The 27,083-nt window shown below is 43.8% G+C and overlaps 1 protein-coding gene and 1 non-coding gene across 2 annotated transcripts in view; both read right to left on the bottom strand.

Annotated features, from left to right (window-relative positions):
• The window catches only part of LOC126434319 (uncharacterized), a 132,792-nt gene extending 107,927 nt beyond the window's left edge, over window positions 1–24,865 (bottom strand). Inside the window, exons 1-2 of the mRNA XM_050090455.1 lie at window positions 24,727–24,865; window positions 3,893–4,045 (exon numbers count right to left, since the gene is read on the bottom strand). Coding sequence (XP_049946412.1) covers window positions 3,893–4,045; window positions 24,727–24,865 — 292 coding nt within the window. The remainder of the gene's footprint in view (window positions 1–3,892; window positions 4,046–24,726) is intronic.
• Trnas-cga (transfer RNA serine (anticodon CGA)) lies at window positions 18,730–18,804 on the bottom strand. The gene has a single exon. It is a non-coding gene; the product is annotated as a tRNA-Ser (tRNA).
• Window positions 24,866–27,083: the final 2,218 nt, after the last annotated feature.

Here is a 27,083-nt window from a genome sequence, read left to right as displayed (position 1 = left end):
ATTTCAGGTGTGGCAGCAGATGTTCCTCCCTAGCCTTCAACATTAACCTTTCCACTTTTAGAAGTCACTGATCCTTCAGACGGTTCATTGATTGGATCATTGGGTAAATCCTTAAATATTCCTTCATTGCTGGCGCTGAAATCTGCATCTGTGAAACTATGTGGGTTTGAGTATTTTTCTGGCACCCTAAACCCACCCACTGATGAGTCCCTGTCTGGCACTTGAGGAAGACCTTCCCATCCAGATCGGCGATGTCCATGTTTATTACTGGACGTGCATTTTCCCTCGTCCATAAGTACATGCTACTCAGAACAACAGGCTTTCAAACATCTGTCCAGCGGTTGCATCTAGTGGGAGCCATGAGGAGGCAGACACAGGGTGTTGACATGATTTCGCGTGCGAGATTTATAACATCCAGATTTCTGGAGTGGTCCATTTTCTTTTCTCTAACATTTTAATTGCTATTTGCATAGCAGACTCATCCCACTGCTTTCGAACTTGTGAGGTCATTTCCGAAGCAGTTCCTATAAGCAAAACAGGTAGTGAAAGTACGGTACAAATACAGAACACTAGTATTCCATATTAGTGACACAGCCATCTTGAAATTCAGAAGCACAAATAAAATCGAAAACTACATGTAAATCGACAACAAACACGCCATTTTAATGTTTAATGTACTAGCTTAAAGTGTGGTTACAAAATATATTAATAATTGATATATTATGAAAAGAACGAAATTGAAAACCAGTAACCTACAATAATTATTCCTCCTAGTGATATTATTAAAACAGCTTCACTCACTAGCAATGGCTTCCAACTGTAATATAAATTCATCCCACAGCAATCTACAGGTGCTGAAGGCAGTTTTTAAGCAGCTAACCGAAGTACAGCGCTTACGGTGCGAGAAATTTAGTATTTCTTATTAGTATCCCTATTCCATATTTGTACCTCTTCCTCTATTGTGTGCCAGTGATCTGTGCTAAACCTGAATCCTTTTCGTAGTACCTCATGGACTGAGGGGATGTGCATTTGTGATCTGTCCGTTGATTGGTGACCTGGTTCTGATAAGTACTTGCTGATATTTAGGTTATGTTCTAGCAGTAGCTGTCACTGACTCCATTTCAAAATGAGAACCATCTGTAACAATATTAATATGGGAATTTGCAGGAAAATATCTGGGTTGGAGGAGAGGACAAAATTTGAAAATTGTCATTTTTACTATAAACGAGTTGGTCAGTTTCGGGAAACTATTCCTAGCGTTATCTCACTGAAGTCAGCTAAACATGAGGTTAAGCAAGAATCACAAGAAATCACTTCTGTAAGTGTATGAAATTTCTGTAATGAGTATAAGCTCTGTACTCTATACACCAGACTCGAAGTGGACGGTGGATGGGTGTTTATTTTAGTAAACAGTTTAATGTTTCTTTGTAAGAATGGAACATGAGCCAATTAATATTATCAGAGTAGGACACGATAGTAGAAGGGGGGGGGGGGGGGACAGAGAGTGAAAAATAAAAAATATGGTATTTTTGATGACAGTACGATGTTTTTGTAGTGGATTGTATATACATTTGCAGTGACTTCCTAACAACACCATTAACATATCACTTTAGTGCACAATCCAGAGCAATACAGATTTTATCACGCGGCAACGAGAAACTAAGTGGTATCATACCTCGTTATTTGTGTCTCAGTGTATTTTCGATGATCACGGATGAAATTTGTTCACTACGATCCCAAAGACGAGATCACATTATTTTACATAACACTAAAAATGCAGAAATCACGCTTCAGTAGTACAATGAAGCGCCAAAGAAACTGACATAGGCATGCGTATTCAAATACAATGTAAATAGGCAGAATACGGCGCTGCGGTCGTAAAACCTATATAAGACAACAAGTGCCTGGCGCAGTTGTTAGATCGGTTACTGCTGCTACAATGGTGGGTTATCACGATTTAATTGAGTTTGAACGTGGTGTTATAGTCGGCGCACGAGCGATGGGACACAGTATTTCCGAGGTAGCGATGAAGTGGGGACTTTCTCGTACGACCATTTCACGAGTGTACCGTGAATGTTAGGAATCCGGTAAAACATCAAATCTCCGACATCGCTGCGGGCGGAAAAAAATCCTGCAAGAACGGGATCAACGACGACTGAAGAGAATCGTTCAACGTGACAGAAGTGCAGCCCTTCCGCAAATTTCTGCAGATTTCAATGCTGGGCCATCAGCAAGTGTTAGTGTACGAACCACTTAACAAAACATCATCGATATGAGCTTTCGGAGTCGAAGGCCTCTCGTGTACCCTCGATGACTGCACGACACAAAGCTTTACGCCTCGCCTGGGCCAGTCAACACCGACATTGGACTGCTGATGACGGGAAACATGTTGCCTGGTCGGACGAGTCTCGTTTCTAATTGTATCGAGTGGGTGGACGTGTACGGGTATGGAGACAACCTCATGAATCCATGGACCGTGCATGTCAGCAGGGCACTGTTCAGGCTGGTGGAGACTCTGTAATGGTGTGGCGCGTGGGCAGTTGGAGCGATATGGGACCCCTGGTACGTCTAGATACGACTCTGACAGGTGACACGTACGTAAGCATCCTGTCTGATCACCTGCATCCATTCATGACCATTGTGCTTTCTGATGGACTTCAGCAATTCCAGCAGGACAATGCGACACCCCACACGTCCAGAATTGCTAGAGTGTGGCTCCAGGAACATTCTTCTCAGTTTATACACTTTCGCGGGCCGTCAAATTCCCCAGACATGAACATTATCGAGCATATCACAGATTTATGGACAGCAATTCACGATTCATGGGGTCAATTCCCTTCAGCACTGCTTCAGACATTAGTCGAGTCCATGCCACGTCGTGTTGCGGCACTTTTGCGTGCTCGCGGTGGCCCTATACGATATTAGGCAGGTGTACCAGTTTCTTTGGCTCTTCAGTGTATACAGGGTGTTACAAAAAGGTACGGCCAAACTTTCAGGAAACATGCCTCACACACAAATAAAGAAAAGATGTTATGTTGACATGTGTCCGGAAACGCTTACTTTCCATGTTACAGCTCATTTTATTACTTCTCTTCAAATCACATTAATCATGGAATGGAAACACACAGCAACAGAACGTACCAGTGTGACTTCAAACACTTTGTTACAGGAAATGTTCAAAATGTCCTGCGTTAGGGAGGATACATGCATCCACCCTCCGTCGCATGGAATCCCTGATGCAGCCCTGGAGAATGGCGTATTGTAGCACGAAGAGTCTATACATTTGGTACCGGGCTTGCATAGACAAGAGCTTTCAAATGCCCCCATAAATGAAAGTCAAGAGGGTTGAGGTCAGGAGAGCGTGGAGGCCACGGAATTGGTCCGCCTCTACCAATCCATCGGTCACCGAATCTGTTGTTGAGAAGCGTACGAACACTTCAACTGAAATGTGCAGGAGCTCCATCATGCATGAACCACATGTTGTGTCGCACTTGTAAAGGCACATGTTCTAGCAGCACAGGTAGAGTATCCCGTATGAAATCATGGCGGTGAATCGAGGAAGTACAGTACATACTGACGAATCTAAAATGAGCTCTACCACGGAAATTTCTTTATTTGTGTGTGAGGAATGTTTCCTGAAAGTTAGGCCGTACCTTTTTTGTAACACCCTGTATAAGAACCCACTGACAACTTAGTCTCTAAGCAACATCTCTCCAGGTTGCCAGTGCTAATTTTGGTTTCCTCTTGTTCCCTCAGATTATTTCAGATTAATCTAGGGACACCTTCTTTGAAATCCAAGCCCACCTATCTTCTGAGTTCTTGTCCAACTGTAATATTAGTCTCTGTAAACAACTAATTGCTGAGCAGCTGCAGGTGAAGAAAATGTACTCACTGACGCAGCAGCAACCTAGGGAGTTGGCGCAGGTCCCAGACGCGATACCGCCGTAGTTGCTGCATTCTCTCCGGGTGAAGCACGTCCCGTTCAGTCCGTTGTCCGCCGCGCACTGCCTGTTGGCGAAGCGCACCACCGGGAGGAATGGGAAGACTGAAACACAAGCCGGCCGCTTCGTTATTCAGCTGTCACCAACAACTATAATCTTGGGAAGTAAGATGCGTATGATACATTAGTCTTTGAATTCACTTCTTTGCTAAAAATTGTATTGAAATCGCATTCGTGAGATAACTTCTATTTTATTATTTATTTTGCGAGTTCTATGTATAATTGTTGAGAACACGAGAGCTATGATCATAACTCCCCTTTATCTACTGTGGAATGCAGCCATCTAGGCTCAAAATGAGCGGAAGTATTGTTCTATAATTTTGTGTCATTATTGTTCCAGAAAGCCTGCCATTCCTTACGCTTACGCTTACCATTACAGATAACATAGGTAACTCAATGCGCTGTAACTGTACGTAGCATATTTTTGACACCGTTTTCACATCTTAGGAAATATCATTTTTGACTAAGTTCCTATGATCTAAAAATGGTTCAAAATGGCTCTGAGCACTATGGGACTCAACATCTGTGGTCATCAGTCCCCTAGAACTTAGAACTACTTAAACCTAACTAACCTAAGGACATCACACACATCCATGCCCGAGACAGGATTCGAACCTGCGACCGTAGCGGTCACGCGGTTCCAGACTGACGCGCCTAGAACCGCACGGCCACAACGGCCGGCGATCTGAAAATGGGTGTCGACCTGAAACTAGCCATCGAGTCAATAAAAAACTAAAATTTGCAACTTTGGACTGGTTTTTGTATTAATTTAATTAATTTTTTGTATTAATTAACAGAAGTTGCTGACCCAGAGCTACTCCAGCATGCTGGAAGTTCGTAAAATTTGTTTGTTGATATATTCTGTCACTAAAAGACATAAGCTATTAAGCGAAACAGTCGAACAACCAGAATTCTTTTGAATTGAGAGTGATAACAACCAAGCTTTTTGCGATGCTGTTCCACGCTCCATTCACAGATTTTGAGTTCAGCCCCAGAGTACCGTTACAGTATGTTGGCCGTGTTTGATGTGAATTTCTTCAAATTTTTCATGCATGCAACCGATTCAGATAATCCAGTATTCCCACTCCGCCGCCAACTGTCGCAGTTTTAACAGTTTCCAAGTTTCCAGCTCTCACCGATAAACACAACGTAGAGTAGGTTTTCCCGACCTGTGCGTCGCGATGTTTTTCTGTGTGGCATGGTTAGGCGGAATCTTTGGCGAAATTTTGTTCTGTTCAGAGGTATAAACTTAATAATACAACACATACAATTTATAATAAAATGTATTTATTTTTAACACGAACTGTAATTACGTATTATCTATTTCGAGATGGTCTATACAAGTTAGTGACTGCAACGGCTCGAAACTGAGTTTTACTTGTCGATGATTAGAATGATATAAAAATATGGAGCAGGAGCTACTTCACTCTTTCGATCCAGTGATAAATCAGTAAACTCTAGTAAATTGGTCAGTGTCAGAGAACACACTGCCTAAGCAGGCAGTGGTCCAAAACAGTTATTTTAATTTTTGATGCAGAGGTTTGCAGTTGCAGATTACTCTCTTTCAAATTATAAAGGAGGCAGGAGTAAAATACAGGGAGCGAAAGGCTATTTACAATTTGTACAGAAACCAGATGGCAGTTATAAGAGTCGAGGGACATGAAAGGGAAGCAGTGGTTGGGAAGGGAGTAAGACAGGGTTGTAGCCTCTCCCCGATGTTGTTCAATCTGTATATTGAGCAAGCAGTAAAGGAAACAAAAGAAAAATTCGGAGTAGGTATTAAAATTCATGGAGAAGAAATAAAAACTTTGAGGTTCGCCGATGACATTGTAATTCTGTCAGAGACAGCAAAGGACTTGGAAGAGCTGTTGAATGGAATGGACAGTGTCTTGAAAGGAGGATATAAGATGAACATCAACAAAAGCAAAACAAGGATAATGGAATGTAGTCTAATTAAGTCGGGTGATGCTGAGGGAATTAGATTAGGAAATGAGGCACTTAAAGTAGTAAAGGAGTTTTGCTATTTGGGGAGCAAAATAACTAATGATGGTCGAAGTAGAGAGGATATAAAATGTAGACTGACAATGGCAAGGAAAGCGTTTCTGAAGAAGAGAAATTTGTTAACATCCAGTATTGATTTAAGTGTCAGGAAGTCATTTCTGAAAGTATTCGTATGGAGTGTATCCATGTATGGAAGTGAAACATGGACGATAAATAGTTTAGACAAGAAGAGAATAGAAGCTTTCGAAATGTGGTGCTACAGAAGAATGCTGAAGATTAGATGGGTAGATCATGTAACTAATGAGGAAGTATTGAATAGGATTGGGGAGAAGAGAAGTTTGTGGCACAACTTGACCAGAAGAAGGGATCGGTTGGTAGGGCATGTTCTGAGGCATCAAGGGATCACCAATTTAGTATTGGAGGGCAGCGTGGAGGGTAAAAATCGTAGAGGGAGACCACGAGATGAATACACTAAGCAGATTCAGAAGGATGTAGGTTGCAGTAGGTACTGGGAGATGAAAAAGCTTGCACAGGATAGAGTAGCATGGAGAGCTGCATCAAACCAGTCTCAGGACTGAAGACCACAACAACAACAGGTTTGCAGTGTTTCGGTAAATGAAACAAAATTTTATTAGGTATTATCTTCATATTTTATATGAAAGCAAAGGAGTATGTTTAAAAAATATGAGCACAATTTGCTGAGTGGATGCCCCGTACTATCTTAAACAGACTGTGGCTACGATGCAATATAGCTGACCAGGGAGAAGGGAAGTCCTCAGGGTGTAGAGAGTCCATTGAGCTCGTACACAATGCAGTGTTGTTCACTTGCTGGTGCTGTCCAGTTTTCATTGCAATGTTCGATTCTCTCAGTATTTACTCTACCTAACGGTACAGCGTCATCTCCCTGAAGAAAGAATATGGAGCACGCCATTTTATGTGAGTCTTGTAGATTCCGTTTTGTGCGTTTTGACCGTGTTCTGTGTTTCTAGGCCAGGGAGGGTAAACAAAACCGTCTAAAGGCCGCAAGGCACTTGGCCAGTGTTCCGAGTCGGCAGCTGTAAATCCGCCGCGCGAAATGAAACAGGCCACCGTCGACTACCTGTCTCCGATGTGGTGATCTGTGTTATTACATCACAAGAACAAGTCAGTTTATTGACATTTTGACTTGACTAATTTTAGTTTCTGTAAGCGTTTTACACAAGGATAGGCTCATTCGAGTTTATTTTCGCAAACATTCAATTCTTGTTCTGGGTTAAATTTCAACACTTTCTTTGCTAGATTGCTGTTTGCTAAAAATGAAACGTTGAGCAAGGCGGTATAGTGATTGAGATAAGATAACAGAATCATGTTTGGACTCAGCGGTGCTCAGTTCCCGCGTAACCCAGATTTAGTTAAGATTTAGTTTTTACGTTTTTGTCACTCGGTCATTTAATATGAATGCAAGGATGGTTCTTTCAGCGAGGTCATGGTCGATTTCCTCGCACAAAGTATGTGTATTTCAAGTGCGGTGACAAACTTAAATCTTTCTTCCCTTATTTTGAATTTGTAACGTCAGCAAATACAGGAACCGGTAGTGAATGAGGTCTATTTTCTATACTAAGCAACAACGTTCCTCTTCAAAAGTTGGTAGCTAGTGAAGAATCCATGAGAAGCAGCAAAAGTTTCTGGAAGACTTTGTATTCACTATAAAAGATTATGCATCTCCACTCGGAGTACAGACAGCCCGGTTGTTTCCGCACTATGGCTTATTTCTTTCCTGGAGACTAGTAATACGTCTTGACTGACCGTACTCTGTACAAAAATGTTTTAAGTGACGCTACTGGTCATCGAGAACCAAGGGCTCAACAACTGAGGGAAGAACAAATAGCAAAAGAAATAGTATCGGTGGAAATTAAGAAGTTTATACCAAATAAATTAATAAGAGATGGAACTGATCACACGTGGTACATAAAACAGGTCAGAACACTATTGCAGAAGCAAAGAAAAAAGCTTGCTAAATTTAAAAGAACCCAAAACCCCCCCAAGACTGGCTAAGTTTTACAGAAGCTCGAAATTTAACGAGAACTTGTATAACATGAACTTCTTTGACATGCAAACGACAATTTTGTTTCGTCCATGACACAAATAAAGCCAATAGGCAAATAGTATTGGACACGGTAACATAGTTTGTGTCCACTGACGCACAAAAAACACAATAGGTAGACTTTCAATAATGATAGAGCACAGCAATCAGTCGTCCTTTCCCTTCAGGCTATATTACAGCAAATCTAGATTTCGGCTAGTGCCTAGCCATTATCAATGCACTATTTCATAGTTTCAAGGCATATCCTAGTATGTCAGTCCCCTGTTGTTCGAGCTTCTGCCACAGTTCATTCAAGACTACATGTATTGAAACTATGAAATAGTGCATTGATAAATGGCTAAGCACTAGCCGAAATCTAGATTTGTTTTAATAAATCTTCAAAGGAAAGGACGATTGGTTGCTGTGCTCCATCATTATTGAAAGTCATATCACAGTCGTTGAGTGCATTCCAGATTCATAACGGAAGATAACTTGATGACAATAGGTAAGCTGCACTACAGTGAGGTCACGAAAGTCGTAGGATAGCGATACACACGCATTCAGATGGCGATAGTATCGCGAAAGCAAGGTATAAAAGAGCAGTGCATTGGTGGAGCTGTCATTTGTACTCAGGCGATACGTGTGAAAAGTTTTCCAAGATGATTATGCCCGCACGACGAGAATTAAGATCTCTGAACGCGGAAAAGTAGTTGGAGCTAGACACGTGGGACATTCCATTCCTGATATCGTTAGGGAAATCAATATTCCGAGATCCACAGTGTCAAGAGTGTGTCGAGAATACCAAATTTAAGTATTACCTCTCAAAAGGGACAACACAGTGATTTACAGCAGTCCCTTAACGACCGAGAGCTGCAGCATTTGTGTAATCAGGGCTAACAGACAAGCAACACTGCCTGGAATGACTGCAGAACTCAACGTGGGAGCGTATCCGCTAGGATAGTGTGGCGAAATTTGGCGTTAATGGGATATAGCTGCAGACAACCGACGCTAATGCCTTTACTAACAGCACGACATCGCCTGCAGCGCCTTTGCTGGGCTTGTGATCATATCGTTTGGACCCTAATCGACTGCAAAACCGTGGGATGGACAGATGAGTTCCGATTGGTAGGAGTTGATGGTAGGATTCGATTGGGGCGAAGACCCCACAAAGCAATGAACCAAAGTTGTCAACAAGGCACTGTGCAAGCTGGTGGTGCCTCCATAATGGTGTCGGCTGCGTTTCCATGAACCGATCATTGACTGGAAGTGGTTATATTTGGCTACTTGGAGACCATTTGCAGACATTCATGGACTTCATGCTGTGGAAGACAATGCGCCGTGTCACCGGGCCACAACTGTTCGAAATTGGCTTGAAAAACATTCTGGACAACTGTAGGGAAAGATTTTGCCACCCAGATCGCCCGACATGAATCCCATCGAACAGTTATGGGACGTAATCGAGAAGTCAGTTCATGCACAAAATCCTGCACCGGCAACACTTTCGCAACTATGGACGGCTACAGAGGTTACATGGCTCAAAATATTTCTGCAGGGCTCTTCCAACGACTTTTCGAGTCCATGCCATGTTGAGTTGCATTGGGAACTTGGCTGAACTTAAAATATTTAATTATCATTTTAGCTGTACGGTAAAGTTCATGGAGTACTTCTAGAGCCATAATATCTTTTCTTAGTAGGTTAATGGTATACGCTATGCAGCCCATGCTGGTGATGTACGGATCACGTTCTACATCTACATTTATACTTCGCAAGCCACCCAACGGTGTGTGGCGGAGGGCACTTTACGTGCCACTGTCATTACCTCCCTTTTCTGTTCCAGTCGCGTATGGTTCGCGGGAAGAACGACTGTTTGAAAGCCTCCGTGCGCGCTCGAATCTCTCTAATTTTACATTCTTGATCTCCTCGGGAGGTATAAGTAGGGGGAAGCAATATATTCGATACCTCATCCAGAAATGCACCCTCTCGAAACATGGACAGGAAGCTACACCGCGATGCAGAGCGCCTCTCTTGCATAGTCTGTCACTTGAATTTGCTAAACATCTATGTAACGCTAGCACGGTTACCAAATAACCCTGTGACGAAACGCGCCGCTCTTCTTTGGATCTTCTCTATCTCCTCCGTCAACCCGATCTGGTACGGATCCCACACTGATGAGCAATATTCAAGTATAGGTCGAACGAGTGTTTTGTAAGCCACCTCCTTTGTTGATGGACTACATTTTCTAAGGACTCTCCCAATGAATCTCAACCTCGTACCCGCCTTACCAACAATTAATTTTATACGATCATTCCACTTCAGATCGTTCCGCACTCATACTCCCAGATATTTTACAGAAGTAACTGCTACCAGTGTTTGTTCCGCTATCACATAATCATACAATAAAGAATCCTTCTTTCTATGTATTCGCAATATATTACATTTGTCTATGTTAAGGGTCAGTTGCCACTCCCTGCACCAAGTGCCTATCCGTTGCAGATCTTCCTGCATTTCGCTACAATTTTTTAATGCTGCAACTTCTCTGTATACTAGAGCATCATCTGCGAAAAGCCGCATGGCGCTTCCGACACTATCTACTAGGTCATTTATATATATTGTGAAAAGCAATGGTCCCATAACACTCCCCTGTGGCATGCCAGAGGTTACTTTAACGTCTGTAGACGTCTCTCCATTGATAACAACATGCTGTGTTCTGTTTGCTAAAAACTCTTCAGTCCAGCCACACAGCTGGTCTGATATTCCGTAGGCTCTTACTTTGTTTATCAGGCGACAGTGCGGAACTGTATCGAACGTCTTCAGGAAGTCAAGGAAAATAGCATCTACCTGGGAGCCTGTATCTAATATTTTCTGGGTCTCATGAACAAATAAAGCGAGATGGGTCTCGCTGTTTCCGGAATCCATGTTGATACCTACAGAGTAGATTCTGGGTTTCCAAAAACGACATGATACTCGAGCAAAAAACATGTTCTAAAATTCTACAACAGATCGACGTCAGAGATATAGGTCTATAGTTTTGCGCATCTGCTCGACGACCCTTCTTGAAGACTGGCACTGCCTGTGCTCTTTTCCAATCATTTGGAACCTTCCGTTCCTCTAGAGACTTGCGGTACACGGCTGTTAGAAGGGGGGCAATTTCTTTCGCGTACTCTGTGTAGAATCGAATTGGTATCCGGTCAGGTCCAGTGGACTTTCCTCTGTTGAGTGATTCCAGTTGCTTTTCTATTCCTTGGACACTTATTTCGATGTCAGCCATTTTTTCGTTTGTGCGAGGATTAAGAGAAGGAACTGCAGTGCGGTCTTCCTCTGTGAAACAGCTTTGGAAAAAGGTGTTTAGTATTTCAGCTTTACGCGTGTCATCCTCTGTTTCAATGCCATCACCATCCTGGAGTGTCTGGATATGCTGTTTCGAGCCGCTTACTGATTTAACGCAAGGCCAGAACTTCCTAGGATTTTCTGTCAAGTCGGTACATAGAATTTTGGTGTAAAATGTTGTCCACTGCCAGCATTGTCTGTTATAACAGCAACGGGCTTTTCATTGACCTAGCTCATCGGTGACATCGATGATAGAATCTGCATATACAGCAGCTGGAGTGATTATTATGAAATTAACAACACTTGTGTCTCGCAACATCCACCCAACCATTCACGATTAATGCGTGCGTAATGTGACTTGTCGCTCTTCCGCATAACAGCTGCCTGTACTTGTTGATATTCAGCATCTAGAAGGCCTGTCCCAAGTGCATGACGTGTGTGTAGCTCATAATTGGATTGTATCTTCCGGTAGGCATCTCGCCAGTAATTAGATTCTACCAGTGAAGCGGTACACTTACTGTACACACTACATTAACAATACTTTCGTCAACTTCTTCGTCTGTGACGGTTGTAGATGAAACGGTAGAGGCGATAGTATGGGCAACAATACATGTCAGCTTAGATGCCTCTGCAAATCACGACGTGTACGCTGATGTAAAAGGCGTAGGTATTTTTTCCTCGTCGTAGGTTGTGAAGAAATTACAGGTTTAATAGATTTCGGACGAACACTTCATGCAAACAGAGGGGGACACTCGGATGCGCAGGAGGGGAAATGCAAAGAAGGGGAAGAGGCATTGCAGCGGAGCGGACGAGCAAAGGGCTGGAGACGGTGCGATCATACATAAAAAATATAATCGGGTTTATTTTAGAAGCATAGCCTTGTGAAACGTACAATTTGATCGTAAACATTAGCTTCAATGCTAAGAAAATATATAAAGATCCAATTGCACATTACAAGTAATACCGTTCATCGTGTGACATAATACTGTGGGTCTTTCATTGTCATTATTTCCACACAAAAACACATGTAGAAAATTCTCCACCCTACGTTTCTTCATCTTCAGTAGCCGTATCTGTTTCACTTCTACTGGCACTGTCATTGATTCACTGTTATTTTCACTTGCGTAATCAGTATTTCTTCCATCACTACGACCATTGCTGTCCTAGTCTGTACCAGTTCCCACATTTATGTTCATCTCCAGCCCTTGGTCCAGTAAACCATCACTTGAAATATACTGCTGTTCAGTTTATTTTCGTGCTCACAGCGTTCCTTCCAGTCTCCTTTCCTTATGGAAGAAATTTGTTCATCTGTCAGAGTACATTCAGAAACGCCGTTCTTGATTATTTACCGTATTAGTCCTGTAGGATTCAATTCTGTATGACCATGTTCGGTTAAATAGTATCTGTTTTATAAATGATATGGCCTGGTTTATTCATTTCTATCAACGAATACTACTGACGTCTCATCATGTCCTTGTGGAAAGGAATTTCCTTTTCTGTTAAACAGGAGATCATTTCTCTCCTCGTAGATTTTGATGTTGAAGCATGACTCAGTTGCCTAGTGTGGTAAGGACGTTATCCATGAAGAGGACAGTATTATGTAGTAGATTAAGTGTTAATTTCCCCCTCAGACATTTTTCATAATTTGAGAAGTCCATGTCACTGTGATAATCCGCTTTTTTTCTGGCCAGGTTCAGGTATTTAGTAGGGAATCGGTACAAACCTGTGCTCCCCTGCAGCATGGATGATAATAATTCTGCTTCTTTTCGAAACAAATTTCGACAGACCCTGTAGTGAATTGTCACTCCATCCGTACAGTGCTGTGTGACAAGTATGGACATATGTCACATTCATATACACATCTGGACGCCACTCACGTCTCTACTCTCGGATACTTTTAAAGGAAGCAATTCGTTCTGTCCTGATAAGACTTTGTTCCTGACGAACTTTTCGATTATTTGTCGTCTTGTTCCATCTAAATCCAAGAGTGTGAAGAATTTTACGTAGTGTGTTTGTACTTCCTTCAAAATTTATTAAACTCAGTAACTTTTTATGAATTTACTTCAACGTGGGTCTTCATTTATCTGTAATGTAGAAATTATTGACCACGCGGCGAATGAGTTGCTAATTAAATTATCTGAACTAACCTTTCAAGCTCTTCTCCGTCTTCCTATATACCAGTTGCTTCGGCCACTCATTTCAGTGTGAATTTTAGTTTCAATGCGGTACCAAGCACAGCTTTTTTCCTCATAAGCTGGTAGACGTTTGCAAACTCTGTGCCTGTTTGACTTCGAAGAACTTTGCCTTTAACTTGCTTTTTAATGAAGGCATCTTCAACTTCGAATGTGTTATCCCAGAGTATATACGGGGAGTGCTGCGCCTGAGTCGATGGCAACACGTCCAACGCTGGATATCGACTTTGCGGGGTCTATTGTGCACAATATTTACGGCGTTCAAGTCTGTTTGCGGGAACCGTACCTGACATTCATTGAAATGCAGTCGCTACGCCAGTGCACAATGTCGTAATACTTACATCTGGCTTCTGTTTTTCCATTCACTGTTTGTTTCTCATCTGATTCTGTACGCTGACACAAGATCGTATCGCAGCAGAAGGTCGTGTCGGTGCAGAAGGCACGGTAACTGCGGTGGCTGCGAACACTTCCGTTCCTACGAAACGAGTAAACAAGCGCGTCATTGTGTCTTATGTTCTGCCTCCAGCCCCTTCTAGCTCTTGTACGTCCACAAACGAGCGCCTCGCTGCCTGCGGGTGTTTCGCTACTCCCAGGACACACTGATCTTGCGAGTTGCAGCGGTTTAAGCTACCAGTCAAATCTGATATAAGACAGTTAAAATTATTCCTATTGAAATGTAACCTTTTAACAAGTTATTGTTACGTCTGTAATGACACCACTTCGGCAGTGGTGAGAACTATTGTTTACGTTAAACACACCAGGTCCTCCCCTGGCTGTTTACATGCCCATTGAGACATGACATCTTGCACTTACTTTCAGTGCCAAGAGCGAAGAATAGGTCGCGTCTCAACTCAGCCACCTCTCCCTCTCCATACGCCTTGCCCTCAGCCATCAGCCAGAAAATTACTACTGCCTTATTCCATGACGAATAATCACATCACACACAGTTAACATCAGCAGACAAGTACAGGTTGTCAACTCGTGTAAAAGTGACCAGCGTGTTACGTCTCAATGTAATGGAAAAAAATTACAGGCTCTGTCTAAAATGTTCGGCGAATTGCTCCGTATCCAAACGGGAACGTTTGTTGAAAATGCGCTCTTGTGCATGTTTATGGAATATGTATCGAGAAACGCCACGTGCTACTGAACACACTAAGTTAAATTAGACGTGTTCTGCGACAAGGTCAAAGTAGGAAGTGCGAAAGTTCGTCTCATAGGGCAATGAAACATCACAGAAACTCAAAGTTATGTCGAAGACTCTGAAAAAAAAAAAAAAAACGACGGCAGAGTATGGAGAGGAAGCTGTGAGTCAATTATCCGTCACGACTGCATCAACCACAACCGGATCGAGAAGAAAACTGTTGATGATGCGCCACGTTTGGGCCAAACATCAACCGGCCGAACCACAAAGAATACCAAGCAAGTGCTCTTCTGTGCCGTTACAATATTGGAGACTGTCTCGACTGTGGACGGAATTTAAGAAGGGGAGGGCGTGGAGTGATTAACGTAAACAATAATTTTCACCACTGCCGAAGTGGTGTCAGTGCAGAGGTAACAATAACTTGTTAAAAGGTTTCATTTCAGTAGGCATGATTTTAAATAGTGTTATATCGGATTTGATCAATAGTTAAATCGCTGCAACTCGCAAGATCAATGCGCTCTGGGAGTACCGAAACACCCGCAGGCGGCGAGGCGCTCGTTTGTGGACGTACAAGAGCCAGAAGGGGCTGGAGGCAGAACATTCGACACAATGAACAGACACAGTGAACAGTCCGCAATTAACAAAGATCTGTGTAGGTGGAGAACCTGTATGTGATTTCTGCTGCACAAGTTGATCGGATGGTAGAAGCCAAGACGAATAGAGAGTTCATTGGCATGTGTAAGTGAGACAAATCTTTTCTGCAAAAACATATCCACTTGGGATAAGACGTGCTGCTATCATGGAGATGGAAGATTGATAGTGCATTAAAGTTCTGTTTGCGATGATGTAATCAGGAAGATGCCACGGAATGGGGTAAGCTATCTCCAGACTCGTGGTGGACACTTGTCTGCAGCAGGTATGGACGTAAATACACCGACAGGAAAAAAGTCTGAACTTCTGTGACATAAACGAAAGTTGGTAGGCGTGTTCCTACATCTAAAAGATAATGTCTGTTCAAATTTAGCGCCAGTTGCATAAGAGTGCCGCTAGTAGCGACACTACGAGGATGCAAATCAGGTTTGCTTTAAATACACGCTGCAACGGTCGTCAGCGTTAGTTATCTTTGAGATTGGACGTTGTGAGTTGATGTTAGTCAAGAATGTCTCTAAAGCGACAAAGACGTCATTATCAACACCTCACAGAGTTTGAACGAGATCAAGTAATAGGGCTACGAGAAACTGGATCTGCATTCCACGATACTGCAGAAACACTTGGCAGGAATTTCTAGACACTGTAGGTGATTGCTGGCAGCGATGGCCACGAGAATATACGGTAGCAAGAAGAAGGGGGTCCGGATGGCCACGTGGTTCTGTCGAGAGGGAAGACCAAGGTTTTCGGTGTATGGCTCTGGCGCATCGTACTGTGTCTGCAGCAGCAACTTTAGCATCAGTGACACAACTAACTGTTACAAATCGGTTACCTCAAGAACATCTTCCAGTCAGTCGCCCTGTAGCGTGCATTCCACTCACACCAAACTATTGCCATTTGCGATTTCAGTGGTTTAGCGAAAGCCAATTGGAGGTCTATTCTGTTTTCTGACGGAAGTTGGTTCTGTCTCGGTGTCAGTGACGGCTGTCTGTTGGTTACGAGGAGGTCAGTTCAGGGCCTGCGACCAACCTGTCTGTGTGCTAGACCCATTGGACCTACATCTGGAGATACAGTCTCGTGTGTGATTCCGTATGGCAGCGGGATAACTCTCGAGGTTATCCCACGTACCCTGAGTGCAAAACTGGATTGGAGATTTGACCTGTTGTGCTGCCATCGAAGAACAGCATTCTAGGGAATGTTTTCCAATTGGATAACGCACGCCCATATGCCGGTGTTGTAACCCAACATGCTCTACAGAGTGTTGGTATGTTGCCTCGGTCTGCTCGATCACTAGAAGTGTCTCCAGTCAAGCACATACGGGACATCATCGGACGACAATTTCATCGTCATTCACAAACAGCGTTAACTGTCCCCGTATTTCGACCTAGTGCAACAGGCTTGGAACTCCATCCTACAAAGTGACATTCGTCACATGTACAACAAAATACTTGCATTCAATATTTTTGCGGTTGCACCCGTTATTAATGTACATTTGCAATGGCTTATCTACCATATACACTAACCTGCAATGTTAATCTCTTAAAAGTGTTACCTAGACAAATGTTTTCCCGAAATTTCATTACTCTGATTATTTTTGGTGCTGCTATTTTCTTTTTAATGAAACCTTCGCGGATAGTGTCCGGCTCCTGTATAAAAGTGCCGAAAGTACAATGGTGTGCAAAGCTTAAGGGCGAATGTAACTTTCGCATTATGTGTCACAGCCAAGTACATAACTCGATGAATATTGGACCAATCAGAGAGAAAGAACTGCTATAGCACAACACGGAAGGTGACTGAAATAAATACTCAAGGAGACGAACAGAAATGCGCCTATAATTACACTGAAGTCACTGCGATTCACGATGGTCCATTGGATGCTACAAACGGCAAGACTTGGTTCTCAGTAAGATCTGTGATCGCCACGGACGACAATTCTTGCTCTGCATCGTGCTCCCACGCTGGTTGTAAGGTTTGGAGACAGTTCTTGTGGTAGGGCGTTCCATTCCTCCACCAGCGCGGTTGACACTTGCTAGATGGTCGCTGGCGCACGTGGACGTGCTGCAAATCTTTTCCCCAGTGCATCCCAGATGTGCTCCACGGGATTTCGGTTGGGGGAACAGCGAGGCCAGCCCATTCGCCGAATATCCTCTCTTAGCGAGAGCTCCTCCACCTACGCTGTCCGATGCAGTCGCGCACTGTCATACATAAAAATGAAGTCATTGCCGAACGAAAAGACGCACTTGTGGAAGGAATAAAGTGTTCGACCTGCATGTTCGGTGCAGTCGTGCGTTGTCATCCATAAAAATGAACTCATGGCGAACCCCGGGAAAGACGCACGTGGGGAAGATGCACAGTAATGCTGACCAGTGAGTATACCGTGTTAAAAGATCTGACGGTCACTATGCCCATGCAACATTAAACCTCTCCATACCCTAACACTTGGACCACCAAAACGATCATCTAGACAATGTTCGTGGGAGCATTAGACATAATGTTGCATGGATTTACCGATCACCATATCTTTGAATACGGTACACTCACCAATCAATGTCACTGTCACACTGTACGCTTTACCCATGTGAGTCTTTTCACGGGTGGTTAAGCCATGACTTCATTTTTTATGGATGACAGTGAACGACCGCATCGAACAGTGCAGATCGAGGATGTCTTGAAACGTGTGGATGTTCAGTGAATGGACTTGCCTGCCTATTCCCTCGAATTAAACCCTATCGAGCATGTTTGGGATGAGTGGGCGACGTATTGCATCGCAGCATGTACACAGTCACCAGCGACCATACGGAATTTGTCAGCTGCACTGGTAGAGGAACAGAGCGTCCTATAACAAGAACTCCTTCACAACCCTGCGACCATCATGGGAGCACGTGGCAAGCATTCGTACAGTCCTTGGTGATCGCGTACAGTGTTAAGACTTTACAGATGGTGATACTGTTGACTCATTGCAAAATTTTCAAAGTATTGGTTTGGATATAGGTGGAGAGGAGACAACAGGAGAAACGGGATGGAATGGAATTCAGAAGAGTCGAGCGATGGTATTTAGGTGGTAGGAGGCGAGTACAGTTGTGTAACAGTAACAAAACCTTCCATTAGTCTATCCGTTTAATGCGGAAGATTGCTAATTAAAATTGCAACACCACGAAGGCGGCATGCAAACCACATCAAATTTGCATGAATGGCACAACATGCCCGGATGTACTGTACAAATGGAAAGCGTATAACGCAACCGCACTAAACAAACTGGCGGAAAATAAATCGTAACATCAAAAAATAATCCAGAATGAGATTTTCACTCTGCAGCGGAGTGTGCGCTGATATGAAACTTCCTAGCAGATTAAAACTGTGCGCCCAACCGAGACTCGAACTCGGGACCTTTGCCTTTCGCGGGCAAGTGCTCTACCAACTGAGCTACCGAAGCACGACTCAGGCCCGGTACTCACAGCTAGTTCTGCAAGGTTCGCAGGAGAACTTCTGTAAAGTTTGGAAGGTAGGAGACGAGATACTGGCAGAAGTAAAGCTGTGAGTACCGCGCCTGAGTCGTGCTTCGGTAGCTCAGTTGGTAGAGCACTTGCTCGCGAAAGGTAAAGGTCCCGAGTTCGAGTCTCGGTCGGGCACACAGTTTTAATCTGCTAGGAAGTTTCAAAAAATAATTATTGTAGAAAAATGAATTTTAGGGCATACATTTGTCTAAGTAACATATTTAACTTATTAACACAGCAAGATTACAGGTTAACGTAAGCGCGGGATAAGCCATTGCAATTTGAAATGCTGGTTCATTAATAACCAGTGTAACCACAAGATTGTTGAATGCAATCACGCAAACGTGTTTGCATTATTTTGTAAAGGTGCTGGGTGTCGTTTTGTGGGATGGAATTCCAAGCCTGTTGCACTTGGTCTGTCAACACAGCGACGGTTAATGCTGTTTGCGAACGATGATAGAGTTGTCGTCCAATGATGTCGAATATATGCTCGAATGGAGACAGATCCGGTGATCGAGTAGACAAGGCAACACGTCTACACTCTGTAGAGCATGTTGGGTTACAACAGCGGTATATGGTCGAGCGTTATCTTGTTGGAAAACACTCACTCGAATGCTGTCCATGAATGGCAACAATACAAGTCGAATCACCAGACCGATATAGAAATTTGCAGTCAGGGTACGTGGAATAACCACTTGCTCCTGCTGTCATACGAAATCGCACACCAGAAGGTTGGTTGCAGGCCCTCAACTAGCCTCCTTCTGACCAAGATACGGTCATCACCTGCACCGAGACAGAACCAGCTGTCATTAGAAAACGCAACAGATCTTCTCCCTCCCCTCTAGTGGACTCTCGCTTGACACCACTGAAATAGCAGAAGGCGGTAGTTTGGGGTCAGCAGCGTGCAAGCTACAGGGCGTCTGGCTCGGAGCTGTTCTTGAAGTAACCGACTGTAACAGCTGTGTTACTGCGACGTCAACTGGTGCCAAAGTTGCTGCTGCAGACGCAGTACGATGCCATATGGCGAACGCGATGGTCTTCCCTCTCGGTAGTGCTACATGGGCGGCTGGTCCCGGCGGAGATTCGAGTCCTCCCTCGGGCGTGTGTGTGTGTGTGTGTGTGTGTGTGTGTGTGTGTGTGTTTGTCCTTAGGATAATTTAGGTTAAGTAGTGAGTAAGCTTAGGGACTGATGACCTTAGCAGTAAGTCCCATACGATTTTAAAAAAACAACAAAAAGAAACAAAAAAAAGTGCTACGTGGGCATCCGGATCCTGTTCTTTTTGCGGCCGTACATAATCGTGGCCATCGCTGCCAGCAATCATGTACAATGGCTATATTCCTGCCTAAGTCTTTCTCCAGTATCGCAAAATGAACATCCAGCTTCTCGTAGCGCTATTACATGACCTCGTCCAAACTCTGTGACGTGTTGATAATGACGCCTTTGTCTCCTTAAAGGCATTCTTGACTAACCACATCCAATCTCAAAGGCAAGTAACGCTCACTACCGTTACAGCGTGTATTTGAGGCAAACCTGATTTGCATTCTCATAGTGGCGCTACTAGAAACACGCCTACCGACTTTCATTTATTTCACACAACTCCTTCTTGATGCTGCGATTTTTTTCCGTCAGGGTAGGTAGGAGTAACGCCATCTACATCTGTGTATAAAGAAAGATTACCCACCGTGTTTATCACTCAGAAATCGCGTTTGAATGTTGATTGCATCTTAGAACGCCGTGTTATGCCCGTGTAACAAGAAGAGACGCCCAACAACAACACGTGTCGGGGTTCGACAACTACAGACTCGTGGTACTTAAGAGACTGCGGTCTCCGGTTCCGTTATATAGCTGCTCGCTCTGGTGTGGATCCCACGACTTTCATTCGAATTCGGAATCGTAGGGCTCATGTCCGAGACAACACACACACATGTTCTCTACCATGGAGTATCGTACAGCCATGCGGTATGCCTTAATTCAAGGAATGGGCATGTTCCAGGAAAATAAGCATCAGAACAGTCAGTGCTATGATGTCTGGGGCCCCACCGACCGTCAGTGCAGCGACCATTGCTGAGGCTTCCCTTGAAGCAGCAATAGAGAGAAACGTGTCAGTGATGCGCCACTGGTCGCAGCACTGGCATCAAGTCGTCTTTTCGGACTAATCCCGGTTTTGCCTACTACATATGATGAACGAGTCCGTGCGCGGAGGTTCCCCGGAGAACAAATGTTACCAGATTGGATTCATCGTCGTGTTAGGGAACAACACCTGAAGTGATGGTATGTGATGTGATTAGGAACACAACACGATCATCTGGCATTCGGGAGGACGACGGCTTAAACCTGCAACCGGCCATCCCGATTCAGATTTTCCGTGATTTCCCTAAATCGCTTCAGACAAATGCCGGGATAGTTCCCTTGAAAGGGCACAGCCGACTTCCTTCACCACTCTTCCGATGGGACCGATGACCTCACTGTTTGGTCTCCTCCCACCAATCAACCAACCAGCGAACCAACAATCACCTCTGGTTCGTTTAGTCGGTAACTGGGAAACCAGAGACTACTTTTCTGTCGTGTTAAGACCAGTGGCAGTACTCTATCTTCAGGGCCTCTGCGTGTTATTTTTCAACAAGATAATCCAAGACCACATGTTAACCGTGCCGTCCTGACCTGCCTCGATATAGAGGGTGTTCGACTGACGACCTGACCACCTCGTTCTCCATATTTCATCCACTGAGAACATCTGGTCACAGGTTTCTGAGCGACTGGCATGCCACCACTCACTGGCCAGTTCGACTGCTGCACTCTCACACACATGCGAAACAGCGTGGATCTGCCATGTATGCCAGGTCTGGTTAAAACCGATATTGACGCCATAGATGGCAGCTCTGTGTACTGAATTTGCACCCTGTGTACCCACAACTGACTTAAAAATTTATCATGTATTGTTCCTACCAATTGTATAGGTACAATAAGTAAAACTTGGTTATTTGCAATCGATCCTTTTTGGTGGTTGAGTTTTATTGACCAGCAGTGTAACTGACAAGAGGTGAGACTGGCATGTGGGCCGCCGGCTTCTGTCAAGTTTTTCAAGGACGTTCTATATTGAAACTAAGGGACGCATGTTTCTGCTTTTTGCTAGACACTCCCTACTTTTTGAGAAAATCGAGGTCAAAGTTAATGACGGAAAATCGTATTTTCAATGTTATACATCGAAAGATCGTTTAAAAAAGAATATTTTTATTAATGTAGGCGTATCATGTGGTACAATATATTAACTTTTTTGTTTTCATGCTGTAGCGTGGGTACTCATGATTCCAGATGGTTAGCAGAGAGAGGCTGGTGGTCTAGCGGCCAAGGCAATTGACTACCAAAGTGCTCGTCCGTGTTCGATTCTTGGTTGTAGAAGGTGGGATTAATAATCAAATAAGTGTATTAATGTACTGACAGTTATTTTCATCGTGATACATGACACGCTACGACAAAACTTTCGTAGACGATTATGCTTAACCGACGTAATACCAACGAAATGCAATTCTCTTTGTCAGTCGCGTGATGTTTACTTTCTCCGACACATCACAGCAGAGAATTGCAAGACAGTACAGATGGTATCACAATTAATTGTTCAAAATGGTTCAAATGGCTCTGAAGTGTCGGGACATCGATACTGTCGATGACCTCTTGAGTTCTTCAGTCCCCTAGAACTTAGAACTATTAAACCTAACTAACCTAAGGACATCACACACATCCATGCCCGAGGCAGGATTCGAACCTGCGACCGTATCGGTCACGCGGTTCCAGACTGTAGTGCCTAGAACCGCTCGGCCACTCCGGCCGGCTATCAAAAGTAATGCGTTGGTCCATAACGAGTTGTCCACGCCTGTCCTTCAAGATACGCTTTTACACGCTTGGTACGCATCCAAATTGATATCTGATAGATCCCTTTTTGGCAGCATGAATCTGATATGTTTCCCACGAACAGTGTACCGGAAAAATGTCGATGCGGCGAGATTTCGTTCGCGTGTTGCGCATGGCGCGAGAAATATTTGTGTTTTGCCTGTTTCTGTGATAAGTTTCACCCTATTGATCGCGAGAAAGCTGACGAATATTTTTGTACTATGTATCACGATGAAAATAACTGAATACAGTATGTAGAGGATGACAGCTATTGAACTGTATGAAAGAAACGTAAATTATTTACAAACTACGGCGTGTACATACTATATTCAACACGTAAACGTATCTATAGCACTATAGATATTCGAATTTAGGCTACGACATGTTCGATATGCCTGCCATCATTGGCGATGATGTGGCGCAGACGAATGGCGAAATTCTGCACGACCCGCTGAAGTGTCGGAACATCGATACTGTCGATGACCTCCTGAATGGCTATTTTTAGCTCAGCAATGGTTCTAGGGTTGTTGTTGTACACATTGTCTTTAATATAGCCCCACATAAAAGAGTCGTATTTGTTCAGAATCGGAGAATATGGCGGCCAATCTAGGGCCGTGCCAGTGTCCTCTGAGTACCTCAGAGCCACATTTCGGTACCCAAAATGGTCCTTCAGGAGATCAAAGACTCTCCTGCATCGATGGGGACAAGCTCCGTCTTGCATGAACTACATCTTGTCGAAATCAGGGTCGCTTTGGATAATGGGGATGAGCCGGCCGTTGTGACCGAGCAGTTCTAGGCCCTTCAGTCCGGAACCTCGCTGCTGCTGCGGTCGCAGGTTCTACTCCTGCCTCGGGCATGGCTGAGTGTGATGTCCTTAGGTTAGATGGTTTAAGTATTTCTAAGTCTAGGACTGAAGACCTCAGATGTTAAGTCCCATAGTGCTTAGAGCCATTTGAACCATTTTTTGATACTGGGGATGAAATCGTCGTCTAAAACCTTCACCTAAGATTCGGTAGTCACCGTGCCATCAAGGAATATCGCACCGATTATTCCGTGACTGGACGGTATACACCACACAGTCGCCCTTTGAGGGTGAAGAGAGCTCACGATCGCGAAATGTGGATTCTCAGTCCCCCAAATGCGCTAATTTGCTTATTGGTGAATCCAAAGAACGTGGGCTTCGTCGCTACAGCAAATCATACTAATTCCCATGATGCCCCGCGACCAACCGTGCAGTTTGAACGTCCTAGCGCTAACCATTCAGAAGTTATAACGATTTTATTTCACGTAGTTCAATAATTGTCACCCTGTACATTTACTGCTGTGCGGTTCTAGGCGCTACAGTATGGAGTCGAGCGACCGCTACGGTCGCAGGTTCGAATTCTGCCTCGGGCATGGATGTGTGTGATGTCCTTAGGTTAGGTTTAATTAGTTCTAAGTTCTAGGCGACTGATGACCTCAGAAGTTAAGTCGCATAGTGCTCAGAGCCATTTGAACCATTTGTACATTTATTTGATTAAAAAATATCGAATGAAGAGTAACACGACTAATAATGGAACACGGATCAGTAGTTTAGTGGCCTAATCCCTTGACCTCTCGACCGCAGACTCGCTCTGCTAGCCAGGTAGAATGATGGGTACCCGAGATACAGTATGAAAAACCAAAACGTTAGTAAGTCCAACGCCATTATCTCTGGACTCGTTAACATGTTAATAAAAATGTTTGTTCTTAGAAGATATTCCGATGTATATAATTGAGAGTACGATTTTCCGCCTTCAAGTTTGACCTCGATTTTTTCAAAAACTTGGGAGTGTCTAGCAAAAAGCGGAAATACATGAATATTTTGAATACGGAGGGCCCTTGCAGAACTTGATTAAAATTGGTGAGCACATGTCAGACCGCCCATTATTCGAGGCTGGAGGTGTGGCTGCGCACTTTCCGCAGTAGGGTGGAGGTGCAGCTGGTCACTTACAGCGGTGGCTGCGCTGCTCGTGCGGCAGCAGGTCGTTGTCCGCGTCTTCGCCCTGGGGCAGCCAGCCCGTGGCGGAGGCGGCGAGGAGCGCGGCGGCGGCGACGGCGGCGGCCAGCCCCCAGCTGCAGCGGCCGGCCATGCTCGGTCCTCGCGCAGCACTGCCCACTGCCCGCCGCCACCGCACGCTCCTCGCCTGCCACTTAGCGCCTGCCCGGAACCGCTACGGTCGCTGCCACTGTGCGCTAACACAGCTCGGTCACCCAACGGCGCCTTGTTCCTCACGAGGTTCACGGTTAGCTTCTGCCTCGGGTGAAAAATACGTTTGGGTCAAACGGGGAACTAATTACCAGTTAACTGCATCTTGAGGTTCTAGCTCACTCTTGTTTCCGTGTTCGCTTACAAACAAATGTGTTTTTGGAAAGTTTCCGCCTTGAGCAAACACGATTTTTTTTTCTTCTTTTTACTCAGACTGTTTCCCGCAGCTCGTGGACTCGCAGTCGCGTTCTCGCTTCCCGAGCACGGGATCCCGGGTTCGAGTCCCGGCGGGGTCAGGGATTTTCACCTGCCTCGAGATGACTGGGTGTTTGTGTCGTCCTCATCATTTCATCATCATTCATGAATGTGGCGAGTTTGGACCGAGCAACAGCTAGCAATTTGTACGGGCGCTGATAACAGCGCAGTTGAGCGCCCCACAAACCAATCATCATCATCATCATCATCAGACTTTTTCGCTGGTTAACAGCATCATCAGTCGTTTCTTTTTTTTCCCTTTCTACTAAACAACTCAAAAACTGCTCTTTACTTACAGTACACATAGAATTTCGGGTTTTAAGAAAAACATTCACAAATTTCAAAAGCTATTACTTTTTTATATATACATTGTTAACATGTGCTGTAGTTTTTGTGGCTTTCTGTATTTTGCGTTATAGCTGTCTTTCTTTCACAGATTGTCATCAGAAATCATGCGGAACTTAATATAGATAAGTTATTTACATCGAAAACTTTCGACTGGGAATGGTAGACTTTAGTGATTAACATTATAACATTCTATGTGAAATATTGTATGTCTCTGATGGGAAAACCTAAAGAAGTATGTGCACACAGATTGTCTGCACAGAGATAATCCTCTGTCTCTCTCTCTCTCTCTGTCTCTCACATACCCCTCCCCCCCCCCCCCCACCTTCCCACACACACAGTCTTTCACATAGACTACGCTAATGTTAACCACGACAATCGAACAAACCGAGTCGAAAATTTTGGATGTAAATAAATTTTCTGCCCTAACCTCTCTATGGCGGCAGATGACAAACTGCAGGAGAAAAACAGCTATAAACAAAAATATAGAAAGCCACCGAAACCACAGCATGTGATGAATATATATATAAATTTTGTCTATTTTCAAATATGTGAATACTTTTGTGAACAACTGAAATTTTATATGCACTGATACTAGAGAGCAACGTCGCTGTGTTCTGGTAGAAAGAAAATGAAAAAAAAAATGATGATGCTGTAACGACAGTGAAATATATCTGGGTAAGGGGCAGAAAATGTGTGTCTGATCAAGGCGGAACCTATCCAAAAATGAATTTATTTCTAAGCAAACACGGACACAAGAGTGAGCTTCTACTTCAAAATGCAGTAAATGTGAAACAAAACAGCAATGATGCAAAATACAGAAAGCCACAAAAAGCACAGTATCTGATAACAATGTATATAAATATATAAATTTATGCTTTCAAGTTTGTGAATACTTCTCTTAAAAATTCAAATTATATGTTGACACTTAGCGAAGAGCAATTTTCCTGTTATTTGGTAGAAAGAAAATAAAAAAATACCACTGATGATATTGTAACTTCAGCTGAATGTGCCTGAGCAAAAATAAGGGGAAAAATCTGTTTTCTCAAGGCGGAACCAATCAAAAAACAAATTTACCAGTCACTGCGTTTACGAAACAGTCACTGGAACTGTAAAATACGTCACCCGTTATTTGGCTCCCTCCTTTCCTTCGGCCTGTCGTACAACTTCCCAATAGAAAATACTAAAAAAATGTTTTGCACTAGACTTATGACTGGCATTATGTTCTGTTTTGCTGTTGAAAACCTATTTCTCAATACTGTTTCGACCACTAGAAGTTGCTATCTACAACTACCTCTGTAGCGTAGGTAAAAGTAATCTTGCATTCTCATTGCTTGCTGTATTAGAGCTATGATGAAACGACTGTAGGTGTCATTTATATGGGTCAAGGGGCATGCTGGAATTGTGGAGAATGAGAACATACAAACAGACATATCGGCGATCGCGGACCCTGAACACTATGTGCCTAATTTGACAATGTTCCTCCGTAGATGGAAATCTTT

Source organism: Schistocerca serialis, chromosome 1, assembly GCF_023864345.2.
Source record: "Schistocerca serialis cubense isolate TAMUIC-IGC-003099 chromosome 1, iqSchSeri2.2, whole genome shotgun sequence".
Taxonomy (NCBI): Eukaryota; Metazoa; Arthropoda; class Insecta; order Orthoptera; family Acrididae; genus Schistocerca; species Schistocerca serialis.
The sequence above is the reverse complement of the archived record's forward strand: the minus strand, read 5'-3'. Positions and strand labels throughout refer to the sequence as shown.